The 23,884-nt window shown below is 35.7% G+C and overlaps 4 protein-coding genes across 6 annotated transcripts in view; 1 reads left to right on the top strand and 3 right to left on the bottom strand.

The window, feature by feature from the left end:
* The window catches only part of LOC140769534 (DNA-directed RNA polymerase III subunit 2), a 30,221-nt gene extending 19,772 nt beyond the window's left edge, over positions 1 to 10,449 (bottom strand). Inside the window, exons 1-14 of the mRNA XM_073110257.1 lie at positions 10,071 to 10,449; positions 9,886 to 9,967; positions 9,675 to 9,796; positions 9,486 to 9,578; positions 8,335 to 8,407; positions 8,162 to 8,252; positions 8,001 to 8,053; positions 7,104 to 7,168; positions 5,182 to 5,287; positions 4,995 to 5,105; positions 3,739 to 3,798; positions 2,261 to 2,299; positions 1,914 to 1,964; positions 1,743 to 1,841 (exon numbers count right to left, since the gene is read on the bottom strand). Of these exons, the coding sequence (XP_072966358.1) occupies positions 1,743 to 1,841; positions 1,914 to 1,964; positions 2,261 to 2,299; positions 3,739 to 3,798; positions 4,995 to 5,105; positions 5,182 to 5,287; positions 7,104 to 7,168; positions 8,001 to 8,053; positions 8,162 to 8,252; positions 8,335 to 8,407; positions 9,486 to 9,578; positions 9,675 to 9,796; positions 9,886 to 9,967; positions 10,071 to 10,090 (1,065 nt within the window). The 5' untranslated portion in view covers positions 10,091 to 10,449. The remainder of the gene's footprint in view (positions 1 to 1,742; positions 1,842 to 1,913; positions 1,965 to 2,260; positions 2,300 to 3,738; positions 3,799 to 4,994; positions 5,106 to 5,181; positions 5,288 to 7,103; positions 7,169 to 8,000; positions 8,054 to 8,161; positions 8,253 to 8,334; positions 8,408 to 9,485; positions 9,579 to 9,674; positions 9,797 to 9,885; positions 9,968 to 10,070) is intronic.
* Positions 10,450 to 12,675: 2,226 nt separating this feature from the next.
* On the top strand, positions 12,676 to 15,774 carry LOC140769688 (protein LSD1-like). 2 transcript variants are annotated; one of them, XM_073110508.1, is made up of 6 exons: positions 12,676 to 12,943; positions 13,388 to 13,538; positions 14,270 to 14,383; positions 14,697 to 14,810; positions 15,168 to 15,277; positions 15,407 to 15,774. In XM_073110508.1, the coding sequence occupies exons 2-6, from the start codon at positions 13,481 to 13,483 to the stop codon at positions 15,440 to 15,442; spliced, it is 432 nt and encodes a 143-aa protein (XP_072966609.1). In that variant the 5' UTR covers positions 12,676 to 12,943; positions 13,388 to 13,480; the 3' UTR covers positions 15,443 to 15,774. The 2 variants fall into 2 exon arrangements, with proteins under 2 accessions (XP_072966609.1, XP_072966610.1); XM_073110509.1 differs by lacking the exon at positions 12,676 to 12,943 and having other exon boundaries at positions 13,396 to 13,538; positions 14,251 to 14,383.
* Positions 15,775 to 15,994: 220 nt separating this feature from the next.
* Positions 15,995 to 18,138, bottom strand: LOC140769687 (uncharacterized). The gene is made up of 2 exons (XM_073110507.1): positions 17,895 to 18,138; positions 15,995 to 16,360 (listed from the first exon to the last, which is right to left on the bottom strand). Exons 1-2 carry the CDS (start codon positions 18,129 to 18,131, stop codon positions 16,124 to 16,126), a joined length of 474 nt encoding a protein of 157 aa, XP_072966608.1. The 5' UTR covers positions 18,132 to 18,138; the 3' UTR covers positions 15,995 to 16,123.
* A 1,446-nt stretch (positions 18,139 to 19,584) lies between these two features.
* On the bottom strand, positions 19,585 to 22,449 carry LOC140769685 (AT-hook motif nuclear-localized protein 23-like). Of its 2 annotated transcripts, none has more exons than XM_073110504.1 (2): positions 21,366 to 22,449; positions 19,585 to 19,800 (listed from the first exon to the last, which is right to left on the bottom strand). In XM_073110504.1, the coding sequence occupies exon 1, from the start codon at positions 22,168 to 22,170 to the stop codon at positions 21,376 to 21,378; it is 795 nt and encodes a 264-aa protein (XP_072966605.1). In that variant the 5' UTR covers positions 22,171 to 22,449; the 3' UTR covers positions 19,585 to 19,800; positions 21,366 to 21,375. The 2 variants fall into 2 exon arrangements, with proteins under 2 accessions (XP_072966605.1, XP_072966606.1); XM_073110505.1 differs by lacking the exon at positions 19,585 to 19,800 and adding an exon at positions 20,420 to 21,129.
* Between the last annotated feature and the right edge of the window lie 1,435 nt (positions 22,450 to 23,884).

Raw genomic sequence — 23,884 nt, 5'->3', positions numbered from 1 at the left:
CATGCAATCTTATTGAATTTTATTATTGGACCGTAATAAAATCTAAATTTATCCAATTTTATCCAAAAAATACTCAACAGTGTAGTCTCGTCTTGATTACTTTATCCAAATCATTAAAGTAAAGAACATTTTTTTGTGCCTTACAGAGAAAAAGACCACCACGACAATTTTATGTCTTCCCAAGTAAATCTAGATGTGCAGTTCAGACTAAATTATTTCATCATTTCATGTGTTAAAAATATATATTATAAGTGATCACTAGTCAGAGTGCAATAGTCCGCTACCAATCTATTATCACCATAGTTCCCAATTTCGGTCGATCCTGGCCAGAACCATCCGGTTGGCTGATTTCGACTGGGGTATCCGCCATTTCAGTCGATACCCGATCCACTTCGGACGGGATCGGCCGTATCGGCCAATCTCGCCCGAAATTGGTCAGAATGGGTGGGATCCGATCCGGACCCCACCCCTCCACCGGTCTCTCTCTCTTTTTCTTTTTCTCTTTTTCTTTTTCTCTTTTTCTCTTCTTTTCACTTCTTCCATCGGCGATCGAGTAGATATCCAATAACCTCAACCTTCGGTAACATTCTCCGACGAAGATCCAATGACCTTAACCTCGTCGACCTCGGATGAGATTTTTTATCTTTTTTTAAGTTTTTAATTCCTCTCATTCCATTTCTCTCTCTTCTTGTACCGAGTAGATCCAACGATCTCTACTGTTGCTGCTACAATGAAACAGCACCACCAATTGCTGAAAGCCTGAGAAAAAAAAAGAGAGGGAAGAAATAAATAAAAAATGAGAACCTTATCTATGTGAGTAATTTTTTAGTAAGTTTTAAATTTTAAGATGCGTGAGAGAGAAAACTCGATATTCATCAAAAATTTAAATTTAAAGTAGGTTAATATATTTTTTTAAGTTTTTAGGCATCATATGTAAGTAATTTTTATTTTGTTATTTTCCTCTCATTTTTTTCTAAATCTTTAGAAATTTTTCTGTATTTTTAAATAATATTTAGAATTTTACGTAATTGAAAAATAGTCTGATCCAATACAACTGATCGATACAGCCAATACGTATCGTTTTTTTGAACAGCCGATACCGATTCCGATCTAGATCCTAATCCCGATACTAGAAACCTTGATTATCACACACACATTACAAAAATTAGCCTCCTTAAAGCAATTTGAAAATAACCAAAGACACATCCCAAACAATTACAGATTTGGAAGTTGAAATAATGTGCTCAATTTTCTTAGCATATCATAAGCAAGTGAAGGTTCAATCAAAATCGAATTGCTTTATGACTTCCTGAAATGTGTGTAGTACAGCTACATGATATGGAAAGCCAAAATAGCATCACACCAAGAAATTGTACTGAAACACAGACAGCTTCATGCCATATCTCATGAATAGAAGGACATGATATAACTATGACAACTTATTAAAACAAAAGGAGCAAACAAAGACACTACTTTTAGTAGATGGGTAGCTGAACTTGAATAATTTTGTGCGATGAGTTATAATGATACACGTTAAACTACAAGCATATGATATGATACATATTCAACTATATGCATCAATCATTTTTTACACAGGAACTAGTTTATCAGGATCATCAATAAATATCCAATGAATCAATGGAATATGTTGTCAGATTGAAGTCCAAAATGAAGTAACATTATCAGAGTACAACATAAATTATCAAAATACTGAGTGAAACACAAGTTCAAATTTCACATGCCTTGTCATCAAAAGTGTCAGTATTCAGAATTGCATCCATCATGCGTCTTAGCATCACAGCAGCATATATGCATTTTGGTCGAAAATCTCCATCAGTAACCTGCGAAAGAGACAAGACTGGGAATAAATGGTCAAAAAATTAGGGCTTAAAAAGCTACAAATGAATCCTCACCGGCACATTGGCAAGAAAGACGTCAAGGAGAATTGACTTAGCTCGACCTTCCTATAAAAGATACAGTGAGGAAAAACAAATCATGAAAAAAATGAAGCAGGTGAATTTGTAGAACTGGGATTGACATGCATAAAAGAATCAGCACATGGATCCATGCATGTCCCCACAATTAGTCACTTGTTAGTACTTAGTACAAGAATTGGACATTCAGCAAGTTTGAAGCCCATGGCTGAGTGTATAGGATGTAAATTTAGAAGCTTTTTAAAACCATCAGGAAATCTTCCGCCTACAGACAAAGAAAAGGCTAAGGAAATATTATCCACGTGAGCTTAAAATCATAGAAGCACCTTTCCATTCCCCGCTTTTGCTGAATTAGAATGCGCTACCTGCAAAGGACAAATAGATGGAATAAAAAGTTACATAGAGACAGATAAGAAATAAGGCAGATTCCACAGAGCTAAAATCCTCACAGTCACAAGTAGTAATTACTATAACCACCTCTATAATTGTATAAGATGTGAATACAATGTCAATTAAAATAACTAAAATGAAAACTATTACATTACATGTCAATAAGCTCTTGGACAAAGTTTACTAATCATGAATACTTAATAGCTAAAATCAGCAAAGATGGGCATAACTACAGCTCAAACTGTTGGCCAATTCAGAACAAAATATGAGATAGTAAACAGTTGATCCAATGTGGTGTAATACCATATGTCCTCTAATTAGTTATTCAGTGTGACTTGCAAAGTAGAGAAAACTATTGTCTGATAGAAATTGGTGATGAAAAAATTTTGGTTTGTTCTGAGACTTCAGTAGCTTTGTTTTCTTACAAGCAAGTAATTAAGGATTGTCATGCTGACCAGCACGGACATGTCGATGGGCTAGCAGCATATAGCACGGGGGATGCTGATGGCATAGCTCCGTGTTTAGCCATGCAGTCCTTGATGAGCCTATATTGCCCAATACACACGATATGGGTATAGTTTTGGGCAACACATAAAGTCAAGTTTTTGCTCTCTTTGTGGCAGCACCTCTCCCAAATAGAGAGTGGGAGCTATAGAAGAAGAAGAGTAGAGAGAGAAGAGATCTACAGTAGATTTTTTTTATATAGAAAAATCAGATCTCATCAAAAGATAAAATTTGATTTCATTCTCTTAAGTATTTCCTTTGTTTTACACTTTAGAAATCAATTATGTCATATCTATAAATTGTAAAAGTCTTTCTATATAGATCTAGTATTTTGGTGTTAAATCTATGAAAAAAACCTACTCAAAAAAGTTGGAATAAATAGGAAATTTAATTTCCCCCAAATTTCGCCCCCAATTTCAAAAAATCATAAATTACTATGTCAAATTCTTTCAACTTGGGTCAATTTAGTGTAAGAAGATGTTAGATTAACTCAAAATTAGTTGTTTACAACATTATCTAAGGATAAAAAACTCTAGTGAAGACTCTCTCTCTCTCTCCCTCTCTCTCTGTCTAAAAATATAAATATATATATATATATATATTCTAAAATATGTATAAAAATTCAAGAAAATGTATTAGAGGTGTGTCAGTAGGTGTGCTAGTGGCACATTGAGGCGAGCACACCCTGTGCGACAGAGTGTGAACACAGCATGTGCCACTAGCACGGCAATCATTGTCAGTAATCATGTGCAAATTAAAGTTCTCTCCTGCATTCTTCTGGAACAAGATTTTCTGTTACAGACTATGGTTCTTGTAGTCATAGTTGGTTTCAAGACATGAATTAAGTTTATACATTGTGTACTAGAAAAAACTTAAACTAAGAAGAAGCAATTATATTTCAGTTACTAACCTTTCCATCCATATATTCCAGAGCCTTCTGTTGAGTATATATGCTCTCAGATGCGCATTCCTGGCATACAAACAGAATATGCTCAGCTAATAGAACATGTATTATAGGAAGAAGAACGAGATATATACATGGCAAAAAATAAATATGAAGTATGAACTAGTTCCTAAGGATGAAAATTTCTAAATCTTCTTATATCTTATAGAAGTTCAGACATTAACTAGCCATTGTAATAAGAGATGCACACATGTATAAAATGTACAGCACTTTTTAAGAATATACTCTCAACATTTTCAATAATTCCTTTTCATTACTAGCATGGAACATTTATAACTAAAAAGTGTGAATGAAGAGTATTCATCCAAAAATAATAATCTGAAAGCTATCGATCAGCCACAAGTGAAAACGGGTCTCAAACTTTGACCCTACACAGGCAACTCTGAGCATTTTTAGAACCTTTTATTGTTCAAATTTCTTCTCTATACTTCTAGATATGTGTTCAACTAATTTCAACAATTTAAGATGTGATAGAATAAATTACGGAATTTCATCAAGTAACTCTTTCATTAGCTCAGTGATAATTAAGAAATATAGCTGAGGACTCATTATTGACCATTAAACACCCTAAGTTTTACTCATATCATATCTCCTCCTTGTAAACCATGGAATTTCATCATGTGATTCTCCAGTTAGCTCAGCATACTTAATAGAATAGCTAATAACTCATTGTTGACCATCATGCCCCCCCTGTTTTACTTGTATCATCTGACTATCCTCAAAGAAGCCTTAGATCTGTAACTCTATCCTTAATCATATCCTGTATATTACTCGTAAACTTCAAAAAGTTATCTCTGTGCATATCTATAATAAAGAAATGTTATGCAAGTTGAGTCCAAAATTTGTAGTTTTGTACTACTACATGTATATGACAAGAGTACAGGCATTTTGGAATAAGTAGTCAAAAGTCAAAACTTCCTTATCTTGACATTCATGTAGGATAATTGATAACTTATAGAGTATATAAAGGGGTAGATTGCTTTGCATATGACCTACAAAGTCTACAACAGATTACTTATCAGTAATTTCACTTAATTTAGCCTCTTATTTCCAGTTACTGATTAGAGAAATAGACCAATTGTTGCATAAGAAACACCTCTTTTATTAACTTCAATTATAGTCGTAGGTTATCCGCTTACAGAATATTTTTATTTAATCTTAGAAAAGAGATCTTTAAAGGTGAATGTAGAACAACATATTACCTGAATTGATGGAAGGAGAAGAGCTCCATATCGTGGATCTCTTCCAACCATTTGAACAATCTCTTGATCACTTTCCATTCCCATAGCTTTCATGATCACCATAATAGGAATCTACAAAATGGGTAAGCTCAGAATACAATTTCCTCAAAAATATAACTGCTAATAAACAGAACATTTCAATGCAGACCGGCTTAATAAATTGATTAAGTTGCAGATATATCTTTTCTTTATCCATAAAAAAGACCGTCTTGCTTTTTGTTTCATGAGTGCTGCTTGTAACAGACGCTGACACCCTGAACAAAATGAGAAATTGTCAATAGTACAGAGAAATTGCCAATAGTAGAGTTTTCAGGTCAAACTTTCAAAAAAAAAATGTAGGTTATTTCACTAAATCCCTACATCAAGTCAAAATTCTATATGCTAGATAATAAAATTTCAATTTTCAACACCTATCAAAATGATACATTTCAATAAATGCAGTGGTTTATGAAAATACCCAAGATATGTTTTCCAAATTAAAGCATGTTCCAAGTGCTGACAACCTTAAAAAGATAAATGAGTAATCTCCCGAGTTCCTAAATATCAGAAGACACAATCTACAAGCAAATAATAATGATTAGAGGATATTTGTTTTACGACTAAGAAAAGATTAAAAATTGTCTCTGTTCTGCTTATAGGGTAAAAAGCGTGCCAAGTTTCTTCCAAGATTATTCCAGCATGCTAGCCAGAAAAGATGCATACCTCTTCTACAAAGACTCTCACTACAACTCATGCTTCTCTCAAATCTAAAACAAACTTGGTATCAACATATATATTACATACTGATATAATATGGCATCTACAAATTACAAATTTACTCAATTTGAGCTTCCAAAGCAACTAAAAAAGATAAGCTCCTTAAAATTCAACAAGACGCTATGCTAAGATCCAAAGATAATTTTTTGGTACCAAAGCCTACCAAAGAAGTCCAAGCAGAAAAACATGTTTGTGACTGGTATATCAATGCCCCAATTTTATTTATTAGAGTCACCGTGTTCCTAAAATAGAAAGAGACTTCATGAAAATTGAAACAATTCTAAGTCTTCAACAAATTATGAACAGTCCTAGATCATCCTATCAGACTCATAAGAAAGATGCACATTTCCATACAATCAAACCTTGCTTTACCTTAAAACTAACATAAAAGAATTCCAAAGAGATCTTAATATGGTAACAGATGTGAATAGTGCATACCAGATAGGCAAAAAAGTTAGTCAATAATGTTAGAAGAAGGATAAAACCGTAGTTCATAATTTTCTCTTATGCCAACTTGATTGGTGTTTCTAACAATGACAAAAGAATTGCACTTCCAACTAGAAAATTAAAGCGATCTGACTTCTCCATCTATAGACTAGGAACGAGAATCTTCAAGCCATCGTCCAGTTCAAGATAATCTTTTTTTCTATTCTAGATTAGCAAGTAAATATCAAATTATCCCTATTAGAGATTAGAAATATTATTCAAATTATTCTACACATAAGTTCAATAATAATTTTACCCTTGATTTTACTAAAATTACTATAGAAATCATCTCTCCTCTTTTTCTACCACCTACCTATCTCATCCCAAACAAACCAAAAATTGCTGCCCAATTTTTCCACTCAGTATTTCCAACTATCTCCTCTCTCCCACTATCTACTTATTTCATTGCATACTTACAAGTATATATTGCATACCCATAGTAAATGATAAACTTTAATTTCGATTTTTATGTCAAATCAAGGGCATTTTAGTCAATTTTCACTTCTTATTGTATTTTACCGCAATGCTATGTCACGTCAAAGGTCATTTTCACACAACTATTCTAGATTACAAGTAAGCATTAGAATAACCTATAACGGAAGGATAGGTATTGATATAGGCCATATCATTTCCAGCTATTGGCCTTTTTCTTTGGTGGGATCCGGAAAGCATATTTTAGATTTAGAATTACAATTTTAGGAACAAAAATCTACAATAATTATTCTAAATATCCCCTTAATTTCAAAGTCAACAAGGCCCAAAATAATAACTTATCACAATAAGACCTGTAGAAACAAGAAAACAAGATTCTGTGCGAAGAGAACACACCTGCCCTTACTGTCAGTATCAATGATAATACGATTTTTGGAGAGTTGCTCCTGTATCAAGATCACCTGAAAATCCACATAGTTATACTAGCAAGACAATGTTGCAATAAAAGGATAAATGTAAGAAAATTCAAAGATATGACAAATCAAAACCGGCATACATGAAAGGTACACCTTTCCACAACATCAAATGAATACAGCATGAGTAAAAAATTCTCTCACACAACAATACAAAATACTTTAAAATTGAAGATATATCATTCCATAAATACATGCAGATGCACCATGAGACAATCTACAAAGAGAATCTGATTTTCACTCAGACCTGTATAAAGAAAGATTAAATGATGTACAATCAAAATTTACATAATAGAATCTTTCCCAACTCAATCTAGTACTATTAGATTCAAAGTCAACAAAAGAATATGCTTCCTAGTAAAACTTATCCCTTAATTAACTAAGATTTAAAATTCCTAAATTCAAGGAGTTCCAACTCAAGCAGGACCCTCTAAAGATAATCTAATTTTCAGATAAAATTAAACACAAAAATCATTTACAAAATAAAAAACTAATAAGAATATATTTTACATCACTTATCCCATGCAATGCATCGTCACAATCAGAAAACCATGCACAACAAATAGCAAAAGAGTGAATGATCTTTATCATGAATGAAATGTTGCAGTACTTGGAAACACCTTCCTCAAACATGGGTAAGGGAACGCATATCTCCCCAACCTGGACCATAGGTAGACGGGAGCCTCATGCAATGGCACACCCTTTTTAATGAAGTCTTGTGGTAATGAGTTTTAGATAAAAAAATCTCAGGTATCCTAGTCAAAATATTTTCGAAAATAAAATATTTACCACTAAAACTGATAGCATGAATATGGGTTACCTTTTCCGTTCCTTTAACAATAAAATATCCCCCAGGATCAAGAGGACACTCGCCTAGGATCAGAACAGTAAACAAGTAAACCAAATGATAAAGAAAAAGGAAGTGCTTATCCGAAATAAACAAATTAGCTGAACAACAAATATTAGAAGTAGAAGGCTGACCAAGTTTTGCAAGTTCAGCTTCATCCTTGCCACTTAGGACGCAGCGGCAACTCCGGAGCATAATAGGAATACGTGCAATGGTGACGCCTTTCTGAAGAATGAAGCCATAGATCAGATGAGAAATACCCCAATTGAGTAATCCAAGCAAGCATAACATGTGGGATGGTAATTACCTTGAACTCGAGAACCTTATTCGCCTGGTTTCCTTTTGTATATTCTATGTCAACCTTTACAGGAGCCGCATAACTGAAATATTGGGTACAGATCAGAACAATTAGTACAAAACAGGATCACAAAGTTGACTACTGCAATCAGACAAACTACAGTGTATTAACAGTCACTCAAAATAAACCAAGTAACCAACCTCCTAGCAGCAATGATATTAAATGCTATCAAAACTATCAACCAAATTGGAGAGTAGTTACAAGAGAAAGCATATCAAACACATCATCCCAGAATCATTCCTTGGCTGTACCTATTGCTCTAAAGTAGCATCTAAAATAAATTTAACAGTAGATCCACCGTGAACAGTACTTTTGTGTGCAATCATGTTTGGACAAATACAAACAAGATATATAAATTGATTCTTTTGGTTCTCATTACAGTATTCAGTAACTTTAGCACAATCCAAGGAGTCTCCAAAAATAAATCATCATGGTGTCAGGATGAATAAATGCAGCTCGTTAATGAAGGGAGTGCGCAACTGGGGCGCAGCCAAACGGTGCATTTAGTTTACAGAATAGAACTTTCTTCAGAATCTTTAGAAGATCAAAATAAGAAATTGAACACTATTCGACATATCAAATGTGATATCTTTTCATCCATGACATTGCAATAAATATTGAAAGTTTTGTAACCCATACATAAATCCAAATGAGCTCTTTAAAATCACTGTCAACAAGGGAAAGAGTTGATGTTGGATGCTTCAATAAAGAAGAATGCAGCGACAAAACTAAAAGTAAGTGTTCTACTATTGGGCTTGAAGCAATTATGCGCCGTGGATTTGAAACCACATGTGAGGCGATTCTGAGTTGTTAGAGCTTTAAAGGGCACCAGAGCTTGTCAAACTCTCAGATGCAGCTACCTATATAGTGTTCACGAATTGCAATGAGCTCATCCCCTCGACCGGAAAGGAGCTGCTTCCGAGGTAAAGCTCTTAAAAAATCATCATCTTCCAATTTCTAACAACTTAACTACTCAACTAAAGAAGATTTTTCCGACTCAGTTATATACTTGTCATGAAAGCTACTAAAAGATGCAAATCTTTAGAACCCAGGAAAACGATAGAGACCAAGAAAAAGAATGGAATCTGCAGTTCACTTACGTGCGATCAGAGAGGCGGCAAAAGTGTGGTGTTAGCTTCTCATTGGTGTAATCCACCGCAACAGTTGGTCTATCAATGTAGATATTGGTGTACCTAAAACAAACAAAACGAAAAAGTACAACTGTTCAAATCAAAGATGAAATAGATATTTATCAAAACCTTAAAACTGCAATTAAAACGAAGCATTGCCTGAGGAATAGGGTTGGATCATGGCGGGCGACGAGGCGGTCGTTGGCCTTCATGATCTTCTTGATCCCATGGTTAACAAAGTAATTGAAGGAGTCGATGTGCTGTTTCACAAGTCCTCTCACCTGCATCCAAAACCCAACACTCATTAAATATCAAGAATTCCAATTTATATCAACTTCGAGGAAAGAAGAGAAGAGCCACGAAGGGATGCCTTGAGGAAGGCGGGAAGAAGCTCAAACTTGTCCACAGCCGATTTCACGGGGGCTGCCAAGAACCTGTGATTTACTCCGAGGCTACAAACACACCCAAAAAAAAAAAGAGCAGAGGGTCAAAGAAACATTACATCAAACGAGTTGTGAGCACGAAAAAATGGACTCCGTAGTAAAGAAACCATACTCTTCCTCTCGCAATCCCATATCTCTCGATTGCAATCGCGCCCAAGAAGATGACTCTCTACTGCGAGTCTGCGACCGCGTCCAAGAACTCGAAGAGAGAAAGAGAGACGACTCTCGATTGCGATGTCGTCGAAGAACTCAAAAAAGAGACCAACACATTTCTACATCAAGCGCTTCCAAGAACTCGAACAGAGAGAAGAATTCTCGATGGCGATCGCTTCCAAGAACTGAGGGAGACGACACCATAGAGGAGGAGGAGGAGGAGGAGGAGGTGCGGATTATACGAACTTGCCGGAGAAAACGGGAAATAATTTTCAACCGTCCGATTGCATCAAAGAAATCCTGAACCGTTGGATGGAGGATGAAGATGAATGGCCGAAATGGACTGTGCGAGACGTCCGTATACCGGCGCATAAACCCTACTTAAACCACAAGCATGACGAAGGCGGTTTATGTCGGGTCTCGGATCCGTCGCCCGAAACGAATGTTGGACCCGGACCCAACTGAACCCATTCCAATTGAAGAAGATCTAAACCCAATTCAATTTGGAATGACAAAAATACCTTCAACTAACTTCGAAGTTTGAGAGGAAAAGCAGGGGTAAATTTGTAATTGTATAAATACTATAGCCCAGTGATCATGGATTTAAATCTCTCGTATATATGCACATGTTTTGAAGCCTATGAAATTTAGCTACAGGGTTATAATCTATATTAAAATTAATACTTCTCTAAAGTTGATGTTCATATATGACATTCTTCATTCCTCTAACATGAATTTGATATTCTAAAAGCACTTTGGATTTTCTTTTCAGTTGCTTTTCTGTATGTCCATCTGATCATCATACAAAACTTATCTGCTTCAATGATGCTTAAGCTTTAACTGGAATGCTGCCAAGCTGGGCTTTGAGAGCTCAAGTGGCCACAAACTGCTCTGCTAAGTTTACATCCTGACAAGCTTTGCTATCATGGAGTGATAGTTGGAAGAAGTGAAGAAGGAATTGATCAGCCAATCTCTTTCGAAAGCAAAGGTAATAAATTTGCACATTCAAATGGTTAAATTCAGAACTTCTCTTCAGAAGAGAAAAATATCTTAAAGAGCATCTTCCGCTAACCGAGTTTTTGTGCGAATGTCGCTATTGTGGTGCTGATTTGAGGCAATGGATATGTACATTCATAATTATCTTGAAACCATAAGAATACAGTAAAATACACAAAAGAAATTCAAAATATAGTCTATACATAAGTATGCATCACTTCTGACATAGTTGATAAAATAAGTGTATTGGCTATCGATTTCGCTAAATTATTTTTATTGCAAATTGCCAATACCTGATTAAGACAATTTATTTGTTAGAATGTTTCCTCACTATTGTAATAATTATTTTGGATATATGTACTTCAGAAAAGATATACTAATTTTCATCAGTGTTTTGTTTCCAGACATGAAACAGTTACTGCAGCAGCTGAAGTATTTTAACTGAGACACAGATTGATAGGTGAGAAGCCTTCCAAGAGCCCATTTTGATTTGTCTACCTCTCTATCATTTGACAATTGCCATTATGTGGCAATAATATAGTGAGTAAAAAAAAGTCTCCTAAAGCTTTCCACTGCCACCAAAAACTTGCAGGGGATAAGGTTATGACGGGAGGTGAACACATTTAAAGAAATTGTCTGTTACTTGATCCCAAATCTAGGGCATCTACTCAATGGGGGCATATCTACTGGCTACCACTCATGCATTTGTTTGTTACTTGTCCCAGTACTGCAGCAGGCCCACTTGCCTTTTGGTGGTCTTCTGTGATAGCTTTGCTCATGGCCAACTTAATTTTCTGAGTCAAGAGATGCCAGCCGTAGATTTCTATTGATTTGAATTTTGTTGAGACAAACCACAACTTGCAGAAAATTAACTTTTCTTTGAAGAGCCTATCAAAAGATTCTCGACATGTCAACTTATTCATGAATTAGACACATCTTATCGGCAAATAACAACCAATCAACGAAGACGTTACTCTCCCTTATCCATTTCCTCATCTGTTTATCAGACTAGGCCAGTAGGCCTTATTGTATCATTTAGTATTCATCAATTCAAGTCATGAAAGCAGACTCTTTAACTATTAAGTATTCTCAGACACCGCATTTAGCCTTGCGTTGCTGAGTCAACTAATGATAATAATTTTGGTACAGATATCATCTACTTGTCCAAGTCTACTTGGCAGCACCTCAGCCTCGAGCTCTCAGTGAGGTAAGAGTTCATGGATAACATGAGTTGATTACATTGGTGCATGATTTGATTTAACTTGGGCCCCTTTTGGTTGCCTGATAAAGAAATGATCACTAGATAAAAATTGGAAAAAGGATAGTTTTATACTTTTCTGAAATGTCACTGAAAAGTGAGTAGAAGAGATAATTCTTGAGAGTAAAATAGACTTCTCTCATTGTCAACAGTCTAATTCTACCTGCTCTATTATCACTCATGCTTAACAACTTATATGTTAGATAAACAGTTAATCCAAAAGTTTAAGTTGCCAGTTTTAATTGTTTATATCATCACACTTCTCACTGCTACAGGTAGGTTTTGATTATAACCAGTTAAAACTATTCATTGAGCTAATATGAAGAAGTTTTTTTCTGACTAGGAGCCAGTGCTGAGATCAAAACAACTAGACGTTTTCTCTTCCCATCTCTCTCTCTATATATATACACAGAGGTTTGCTTGAGAGCCTAAGCCAACTCCACTTCCCTCTCTCTCTCTAATAATTGTCAAGCAAAGGAGAAAAGGTGGATAAATTGAAGCAGGCAAATTCGATGGCCTTCTGAAGGAATTTAGTGCTCTTTGCCTTCTTTATCAAAAAAAAAAACATAAACATAAAGGTGCTGCAACAGTTTGGTTTCTTCTTTTTGTTAGGAATTCTTACATGGACTTGGAGATATTTGTTTTTTCTTCTCTTCTTCTTCTTCTGCAAACTATCAAGTCCTATAAGGATTTGCTATTGCATACTGAAAATTGAGTTCATCTGTTCATAGCTGTGGTTGTTCCTGGGAGTTTGGGAATGGCTCTTTGAATAATATTGGATAGTGGAAATTAATGTTGATGGTCGTCTTTGGGCATTGGGGAATTGTAGCATATGACCAGACCAAGATATCTATAATCTGAAAAGAATAGAATAGATTGTTTTAAATAGGCTTTCCCTTGGCCATCTAATATATCTGAAGTATCTTCTTTTGATTACATCCTCCCATTCAATTGATATTGATTCTTTTTTTTTATTGTTAATTTGTTCTGGTTTGCAAACTGATTTCTCTTTATGCTGGTAGGTGTGAATGGAGGACTGGGTAATCCTCTACTTTGCTTGAGACTTCAGGATCTGTAATTTTGAAAGAGAGATATTGATTCGATTCCGACCGGCAATGCCAGTTCCTCTTGCCCCATATCCAACACCTCCAGTCCCTTTTGCACCACCAAATGGTATTTCCTTCCAATCCTCAGACATTTCTAATATTGAAATCATTTTACATATGAATGCCTAAGTTTAGATTTTGTAAAAGTGCATGAGTCTGTAACTAATGTTCTGGAAAATTTTACCGATAATCTACTCCTCCAAGGAGGAGGTTTGCATTTGATAACTAGTCAGAACTCTTGTTAAGAAAACAATGGAAAGATGAAATAATCTATGATTGTTTCAAGACTCAGCAATATAACTAAATCAGTACTTAGTTCTTGGGCTTTTCTTTTGAATGGTTTCTTCTACTTCAACATATGTTCTGTGAAGTATAATTAGTTAGCAGTTAATTCATGAGTAATCACCAGGACTACTTTTGTGACTAAGAACTACTATTGCCTTAGTTCAGCTTCAGAAATCCTTATGTGGCACAAATCTTTAAGAAGTAAGATTAATCTTTTAATTATTCCATTTGCATGATCCTAACATGCCCCAGAGGTAGATCATTACATGGGAAAGGATTATTAGATAGTACCAATTCTTCTCATTTCCTGGTTATACGTTGCTTTCCACCCTGTCTCTGGAATGCCTGCTTCAAAAGCATCAAGGAAGCAATCAAATCATTTCAAGCTCATTTTTCTTTGTTTGTGCTGCACAACTTCATTACATTTTTCCTACTTCATGTCATTATCCATATCTGAATTATGCTCATTATAAAATAATTACAATTTTGAGAAGATCGAACCATCTTTGTCAGCTGGACAGAGCCAAGTTGTATGTTCTGGCTGTCGGAATCTCCTTCTCTACCCACTAGGTGCAACATCAATATGCTGCGCTGTTTGCAATGCTGTGACTGCTGTACCCCCTCCCGGTATGTTAACACCGATCATTAGAATTTGCTCTGGATCATTATTATTATTCTTACTCTTGATTACAAGATATTATCTACTACGACTAGATGTATAATAATCCAAAAGACATCTTTGTTGCAACTTTTTTCATGTTAGGGATATTGAATATCTTAGTCCAGTCTTTAATATATCATGGTGCAATAGGAATGATGCTTGGCCTCATGCTAGAAGTATCCATATTTTCTGCAATATGTTGTCTCACAAAAATAATAAATAAAAAGAAAACAGTGTAAAGAAACACATTTTCTCATGAACTACCTTCACTTTGGACAGGATCAGAAATGGCCCAGTTAGTTTGTGGAGGATGTCATACCCTTTTAATGCATATACGTGGAGCAACTAGCGTACAATGTTCTTGCTGTCACACTGTCAATCTAGCTCTGGAAGGTAATCTATGATTCTCTGGCTTGCAACTAATTTTATAGGAAACTGCAGTGGACTTCAGTATCAGAAGCTTGTTTCATATGTCTAACTAATATTCAATGGAAGGTTCATAGTTCAGCATATATCTACTCTGATTCCTGTCATGAACTTGCAAGACTACTTGCATTCAACACTAGTTCCTTAATGGTCCAATTTTTTCCTCACAAAATTGTTCGTTAAACGCCATGAGTTTGCCGACCAGTACTGTTAAAGAGTTTCCTATCAAAGTACTTATAAATTATAATTAAGGGTCCTTATAAGACTCAGCTCATCTCTCAATTTTCTCTAGACATACAGCATAACTTCAAATGTTTGTTGCAGCAAATCAAATAGCTCATGTCAACTGTGGGAACTGCCAAATGCTGCTGATGTACCAGTATGGAGCAAGATCTGTTAAGTGTGCAGTCTGCAATTTTGTGACATCAGTTGGGGTCAGTATTCATCAATTACCTCATTAGATTCTCTCAATCACAACAGCATTTTGTTTGATTACTCTAGAATTAAACTCTGTTATAGTGATAATACTGTTCTAATGACATTCTTCTAATTTTCTTTTGCAGTCCTCAACAGGCAATGGGCAAAAGGCTAACAACTGAAGTCAATAGCACTGGTGGTTTGGTTTCTCTGACTAATAAAGCAACATCTGGATATCTTTGTTACCTGAGGAAGCTAATAAGGTTATTAGGGGGTGAAGACTGCCACTTCTCTACCTTCTCTTCACCCTAATTGTATAGAGCTCTTTCTTTAGGAAATCCTTTCCTTTGTAGATCCCTGGATAAGCAATTTTGGTATATTTGAACTTTGAAGATTGTTGAACTTTTTGTATCCAAGTTCAACAACTGGATTATTATTATTTTGCTTTTAACTATATCATCATGTATGAATAACGTTCATGTGGATTATCAGTTCAGAATGTTTTCATTTGACACTTCCATTCTTCGTAGGAAACAGTTCCGCTAATAATAATAATAACACTAAAGAATCTGAAGCTTTGTATATTTGAATTCTATACACTTCCCTTTTGCTCAGCATTTATTCTATTTCTTGCATTTGATATTTCACCTATTGTCTTCTTACAGATTTTCCTCTCAATCTGTAGTTCCGAGTTAAAAGTTGTTACTAATTTGATGCAGATGAATAGAATCAACAATTGTATGTAAAAAGGAGTAATATGTATAGCACAAATGATAGGGTTCAATTTGCACAACATCACATCTACACCATATGGGAATATAGAAGCAAGCTCAGACTCAATTACAGATCCTCCTACTATACTTTCATACCCATCGTAATTGTCCTCGATACTCCAAGCTCTGCTGTATATTGCCGTCAATGGCAACAGTCTGCTTCCTCATCGCCAAGACAGTTGGTCTTGTGTTGTAGTTTATCTGGAACTTAGGTGGTGCTATCTGGTTGTCAGTGCTCGAAATCGTGGATGGGATCTCATACAAGAACTCATCTGCTACATCTCCTTCATCATCTATCCTGAGTCTTCTAGTGTACCACTTGAATCCCTGATCCAAGAAATCGTAGAATAAGATATTGGAGCAAGAGAGCAAGGTTACAGGTTACTTGATGACAATAACATCGCAGTAATTAAGCAGACATGATGAACAGATAATAAACAGAACCAACTTGTTGTCATTGTCATATTTCTTAGAGAGGAGAATAAATTCAACAAACAGAATTATTATGTAAGAAATTGTCTCTCATCCTAGACAGTTTATTTATCCATTTGGAATAGCTTCAATCATTTGAGCTTACACAGAACCTACCAATCAAGCCCGCAAAGCAAAGTTATATGTTGCCTTTCACCTTGTACTAAGTAGAATCCTCATCGCGGTGCTCTGGCTAAGTCTAAAAAGCAAAGTTTTGTGTCCCTTCAAGGATCCAGCTTGGCAAGTCAAAACTGAAACAATAAGAAGGCTTTCGAACCGACTGGGCTACTTTACTTGTATATATATATATATATATATATCACTTTCGATTAGTGGAAGAGCACTAAAATGCAAGCACAGAAGGAAGATCAGACCCTGAGGCCTCAGCGGTTAAAATTCACGCAGACGGGATCCCACAATCTCACTAAAATAAAGTTATTCTTGATACGATAAATTTATGGTCATCTTCCAACAAACTTCCAACTCCCTAAAAAGGCCTCACTATTCTCTTAAAATTATTGTTAAAATTTTACAGAAATTACCATGCATTAACAGGTACAGTGAGCTTTTGGAGAAAAACTCTGCCTAAGAATACCCTCTACTTCCCACGAACAAAGTGGAGGGCCTATATCAAATATTCATCAGGAAACATGGTATCAAATATGGGCATTGCTACTATTTTTAATCGGACTAGTTTGTCAAATCATGCACATTGCGTAACAAAACAACATAATCTGATTCTAGGTAAAAAGGGATGGTCCGTCACTGCCACAAATTTTGCATCTCGATTGGAATAACTTGCCGTTCAATCTCTAAAGAACTTATAAGAAATATTAGCATCCATCACATTATAACTTCTGCCTTTTGTAATGCTCCTTCAGCAAATTGCATATGAAAGATGTGACAATCTTGTACAAAATTTCACTGCTGCTAATTCCAGAACCTCTGATCTCATCTTTTTGAATAGATATGAAAGGAAATGAATCAATCTTGTGCTGCCTATGGTTGAATCAAGAGCCATCTTACTTCCTCAGCCAAAAAAAAGAAAGGAGTACATTTCTTTGGTTCAAATGTATTTAGAGTTATGAACATCAATCCTGAAAACTGCAATCTCTTTCTTAAAGTAAAACTCTTGCTCCTGTAGACAACCTTGAATTGATCAAAACAACTTAAGAAATATAGATTCCTGACAAAATCTCTCAACTTCTCAGCAACACAACAAAGAACCAGAGCAAAGGATTCAAAGCAAATTGATACCGATATTGCATTGACCAAGAAACAGAGATTCCAAAGAAACCATCGCCTAATTCACCAAAAGAACAAGGACCCACATGAAAAAAATCTCAACTTTTCACAAACCCAGGAAAGAACCAACGGCAGTAGTGAGTACCTGCACGCCTCCATCACCAAGATCGCAGGGGACGATGATCGGCCTCACAGTGGTAGGCTTATCAACGGCGACGGGTTCCTGCACGCTGTAAGCCCTGGCGGGGGCCTGCGAAGGCGCTATCTTGACCGTCCGATCGCCCCCTTCCTGGCCGCTGCCGCGGGCGTCACCGCCGGACGCCTCGTGATGGTCGTCACCGGCGAGCCCAAAGATGCTCGCGATTCTTCTGAGGAGTCGCATGCCGGATCTACTCTTCGAAAGCAAACCTCTCATTAATGACTATAAAAGAGAAGTTGGTGGGAATTTTTTCCTCTGTCGCTTTAGATTTTTACCGGTTTATTTTTTTCAACTTTATTTATTTATTTATTTAATAAATATCACAAAACTCTATAGACACCCGATTTATTCTAAAGACAGGATAATAATTAAATCCGGTGTGAAGAATACCCAGAAATTTACTTGCATTCAAATTAGGAGCAGTCTTAGCTAATCACCAACTTAATTAGCTTTCTTATAAATAATGTGTTGTATAATTCACATATATAATGTCAATCAAATTTTTGGAGTCATTTTGAACTTTAATACATTGTATCTTAGAAGACCATAGAATCCATTTGCTATCAGAGTATATTAATTCATAGAGAAAATAATAACATTTTATAGCCAAAATGTGCAGAGAATGTCATGCTCCTGAGTATTTTATTTTTAATTTGATAATAATAAACTTTAATATATACTGTATGTATAAATTATGTGCATTTTATTATAGTAAAATGTGCGTACCACGTTAACTTCTTTTATTTCTTTTGCAGTAGCACCTAAGTTAAATTTTATTGCATGTATTATTGTTATTTAGTGGCTTTTTTATTTTGTATTTATGCATACACCATTCAAAAGCTACTATTTGCATGTATTTTGCATGAATACTTCTCAAAAACTAACTAGTCCTTAAATGTTTATTAATTTAACTATAAAAATGTCACTATTTTTGTTTGTGTTCATTTCTTTTGGTTAAGTATATCAATGACTTTGGTTTGCTAAAATGACTAAGATTTTAACAACTAAGTGTCAGAAAATAAGTAACTTGAAATGTACCCACACAAAGCCATGATGTTTTAAGGCCATACATGCAATAATAAAAAATTATAAACATAGGAATTGAAAACTGAAAATTAAAAGATCCTACCTAAAATTTTCTTTTGGATTGATTTAATTTATCTTTGTTTATATATATAGTTTAGAAAATTTTGGAGGAAAAAAAATTAGAAAGAGAGAGATAAGAGGAAGAGGAAGAGGAGGAGGTGGTGGTGGTGGTGGTGGTATAATATTGGGTATAATATTTTGTTGTAATATACCCTAAAACTAAAGGAACAAAAAATATTAGCTAACTCAAGTAATTTGTTGTTATGTATATCAAGATAAGACACATTGACACATTAGGATCGATCAATCACGATTTTCTATTGAGAAACATTAGAGTTATATAAGATCACGATTTTCTATTGAGAAACATTAGAGTTATATAAGAACCCTAAACGTCAGCATATTTATGCCTTACTACAAATCTTGCTCCTAACAATAGCACATTCAAGTCGGATTAAAGTATTCACCGGTAAATACATGTTTTACTCATAGATGGAACATATATGATTATTACTAGATTTGTTGATCAATATTTTCATCCGATATCTAAGATAATGAACCAGATTTACTAAAATAATTTAAGTAAGAAAAATACAAGAATACTGCAGGCCACAACAAGCCTTCTAAACTACATGTTCATAACATAACCAACAAATAAAAGACACTTACATATAGGCAACATAACTTATCCAGTCACATATAATAAAAAAACCTAAACTAAAATCTAAACCTATTGCTCCTCCATGACCTCAATTTCATTTCCAATCTGAAAAATAATATTCCATCAAAATATGGTCAGTATAAAACTCTACAAGTATACATCTCTATAATTTAAAAGTGGTGTAATACATAAAGCAACAATATATATCATGTTCAAATAATACAATAAGCTCATAAATATAATAAAAATTATTATTTATTTAAATAATAGAAAGTAAATCGTGCATCACATTATATGTTCTTATGGAGCTTTACCTAAAGCGATCCCACAAAATAATATATCATGTTCTCCTAGAACATCACACAATGAGAAGGGATATACATTTCGCAATAATATCAATCATATATTTTTGACGATGTTATATATATTAATTATTTGTGGTCATCAGACCAATGAATCCAGTGTAAACTCATCTCATCTCACTTATTAGTGCACATAGTGTAAATTCATTCTCATCCTTATCTCACTTCTTAGTATTATTCTAGTACACAATCAACCGTCATATTTTTCTAAATCAAATTCGAGATACAATTTTAACACTAAAAAATAAAAATACCTAAACTAGTTATCATTTTAACCGGCAATCAGATGCCATATTCTAATATTTAGATAAAGAAAGCAGAATGGAAAGTGAGTTTTTCCACTTCCTTAAAATATAGCAGTGTTTGGTTGTTAAAATATAGGAAAGAAAATAATCACTTTCATAAATTTATCTACTTCTAATATTTGATTGTAAAAAATAAATTAAAAAAGTAACTTTCTTTCCTATCAAAAATAGTTTTACTCTCTCTTTTTTATTTTTCTTTTTAGAAAAAAGAGAGTCACCTCGTTCATCCAACCAAGCACGCCCGGCTTATTAATGCTCAACTCACTCTTTTAAAAAGAGAGAGTAACATTGTCCAGGATGTTATTAATTGTCATAATACTCATTTTCACTTTTAATACTTCTACTTTCTTTAGTTTCATCCTTTTATTTACTCCAACTTTTTATCAACTAAACACACCCAAAGAGCCAAACAAATGTGCATTAATTGAAAACAAAGAAATATAGTATATGGAGCTCAGAGCAAAATTAAAACTCCACCTGATTTTACTGAATCCCTTTCTTCTGTAACTCAGCGTTTACATTCCAAGGCAAGATGAAGATGCAGATAAGGGATAAAAAAGAGAGCAATTTACTAGCAAAAAGCTAAGGTGTCTGTCCAACATAAGACATGCACACGTGAAGTCACTTCCTACGCCCACTTCCCTTGTCTTCAATTAATAATGCTTTCTGTACTATTCTCTCCCAGTACCCACTCATCTCCAAAACAAAGTACATAGCTCGCCCAGTTGCCCTTCCGTATGTTCTTATCTTACTACTACCAGAAAGTCCTAGATTCACATGTTGAACATATATACATATCAAAAATCTGAAACCCAATTATTGGATCATATGAAATAAAGAGAGAGAAATAATATATAATAAGTTGCAATATATATTAGCTAGCATTCAAAACTAAATGCTTCATAGATTAGAAGATCTGAATTGATTCATCTTAAATAAATGTGAAAAAAAGAATAATTCGAATTGCACTCATGACAATATATAAAGAGAGAATTCCACCTACCATTCTATGATTACAAATACGGCGGCCGGCCGGCGCCGGCGATCCTGGGCCATGGGGTGTCGCCGTTGATCGGCAACTGCATGCCTCCGAACGGCGAATTGAAGAAGGGAAACACCGGTGATGACGTGTCGCCGAATGGGTTACTGTCGCAGACTGGCAGTTGAGGAGGAGGAGGAGGCGGCGGCGGCGTCTCCTCGTCTTCTTCGTTGAGTGGCAGCCGCTCGTACGCCACGTTGGCGAATGAGGCGGCGATGACCACCACCGGCCCCGCCGCCATGAGCGAGCCCACGACGCTCCCCCCGACGACCTGACCCTGCCCGCCAGCGAGGAACGCGGCGAGGCTGGTGGCCCCCGGCGGGGCGGGCGGTGGGAGGAACGACCCGGACAGCGACAGGATCTCGAACCGACCCCGCAGGGAGGCAACCGCAGGGGAGGACGAGGTGGGTTGGCGCAGCGTGACGTCGGCGACGGCACCCGCGGCGGAGAGGACGCAGACGCCGCGCTGGCGACGGTGGGCGTAGGCAGCGAGGGAGTCGAAGACGTCGCAGCCGGCGGCGAACTCGAGGATGTGGGTCCGGAGGGCGTTAGGTCCCTCCCGGGTTATGATCACCGGCGGCTTCGGCTTGTTCTTCGACCCCGGTGGCCGGCCGCGAGGCCTCTGTGCCGCCACCTCCCCGGAGGCGGCGCCCCCATCTCCGGCAGAGGACGTGGGCTGGTCGTCGTAGCTTGGGGAGGAGGGGTTGGGTTGGTGGTGGTGGTGGTGGTGCAAGTAGTGGGTGGTGGCGCCCAGATCCAATCCTGCCATTATACTACTACTACTTCTACTACTACTACTACTACTACTACTACTAATGATAATATTACTAATAAAAGGTGATTAACAGTACTTAATGGTAATAATTAATATCTCGATAGGGATTTCTTTTTGCAAGAACGGGAAGAAGGAAGAGGAGGTTGGAGAGATCGGAGGAGAGGAGGAAGGATTAGAGGAGAAAGGATCAAAGGAAAGGGAGAGTAGAGGGCATAGAAGGAGTGGTTAAGGTCCTTAAGGAGTTTTATGTGACTTAGAGAGAGAGAGAGAGGAGATTGTAGAAGAATGGAATTGATAAAATGATGTAGAGAGGAAGGTACATACGGAGAGAGAGAGAGAGAGAGAGAGAAATTGGATCGTAGCTGTGATAGTGATTAGTTTGACGGGGACAAATTAATGATATATTAAATTAGGAGTTGGGGGTTTAGAGATGGGGATTATGGGTTAATGCTTGGCTTGGCTTGGCTAATTGGTTTGCGTGGGTGTGGAAGCATCCCCTGTCAGCAATTTTCTCAAATAGTTCTGATTGATAGAGTCGACAATCAATAGTAGCAATTAATTAGGTCAATCTTTTAGTGTATATATATATTTATTCATGATAATGTTTAATTGTTTTTACATAATTACAGCCATATAAACTATCGCTTTTTTTTTCATATAACTCCTCGGAACTCCTACTGAGCTATTTGAAATATCTCAAATATCTATTTTATAAAAAAATTATTAATTTTTATCCATAAATTATCATGTGTAAGTCACATGAATAATTATATTTAACTATATATTTTTTTTAGATAAAAGAGAAATTTTACTGTAATTATAAATAGAAATGTGTTTTAGTATTTTTATTTTTTTCTTCTACGATGTCTCAGTGAATGAGATATTTTTAATAATTTAACGGGTCTATATATCACAAAAAAATTAGATGTTATTTTAAAATAATAATAAGTGTAGGAGGTATAAATCTAGTTATTATTTTTTAATAAATAATGAATACGCTTGACCATTTATAATGGTTAGTTATTTGTGAATTGAATGTGACCCTTACAATAAATAGCTCACCATAGATTCAAACAATATGTACACAATATCCACATAAAATTTTCATTGTAAAGCAGCTCCTACACTTAAGAGGAGATTCTCTATTTGAATTTAATTACCCTTATTTAGTCCTAAGGAAACATCGTCATGCTAACTACTGCGTACTAGCACCCGTCAAAATGGAACACTAACGATGAAAGATTGAAGCACTAGAATATAAAACCTACGTTTGTATATTTTTATAGTCAGTATTTTTAAAATAATTACAGCACATATAAGATCATAATCCATTAGGTTTTAGCACCCCAAAAAAAAAAAAAAAAAAAACTAGGTCAAAATTTCACATATATGGACCATTATTAACTATGGTTGAAGTGGTGCTAAAACAATGGCACCAAAAGAGAATTCTTCCATGCTCTATCTTATTTTCTCAAGGGCTGCTTTTAATGCTTGTTTGACCCAAAGCCCTACCCACCCTTCTCTTTCTCCATAGTTTTATCTTTGCCAGAGTTGAAGAGGTCCAACCTTCTCCTTATAATTCAACAAATTAGGTCTCTTTTCTTCTTGCATGGGCCATCCATCTCAACATATATCAACCATCAAGCTAGGAAAATTAGTGCATTCAAATGGCAGACTCAAAGCAAGTTGATCAAGCAATCCCTCATTC

This window comes from Typha angustifolia, chromosome 11 (assembly GCF_048772165.1).
Source record: "Typha angustifolia cultivar Huaian chromosome 11, ASM4877216v1, whole genome shotgun sequence".
Classification (NCBI taxonomy): domain Eukaryota; kingdom Viridiplantae; phylum Streptophyta; class Magnoliopsida; order Poales; family Typhaceae; genus Typha; species Typha angustifolia.
Note: the sequence above shows the minus strand (reverse complement) of the source record. Positions and strands in the feature narration are given on the sequence as shown.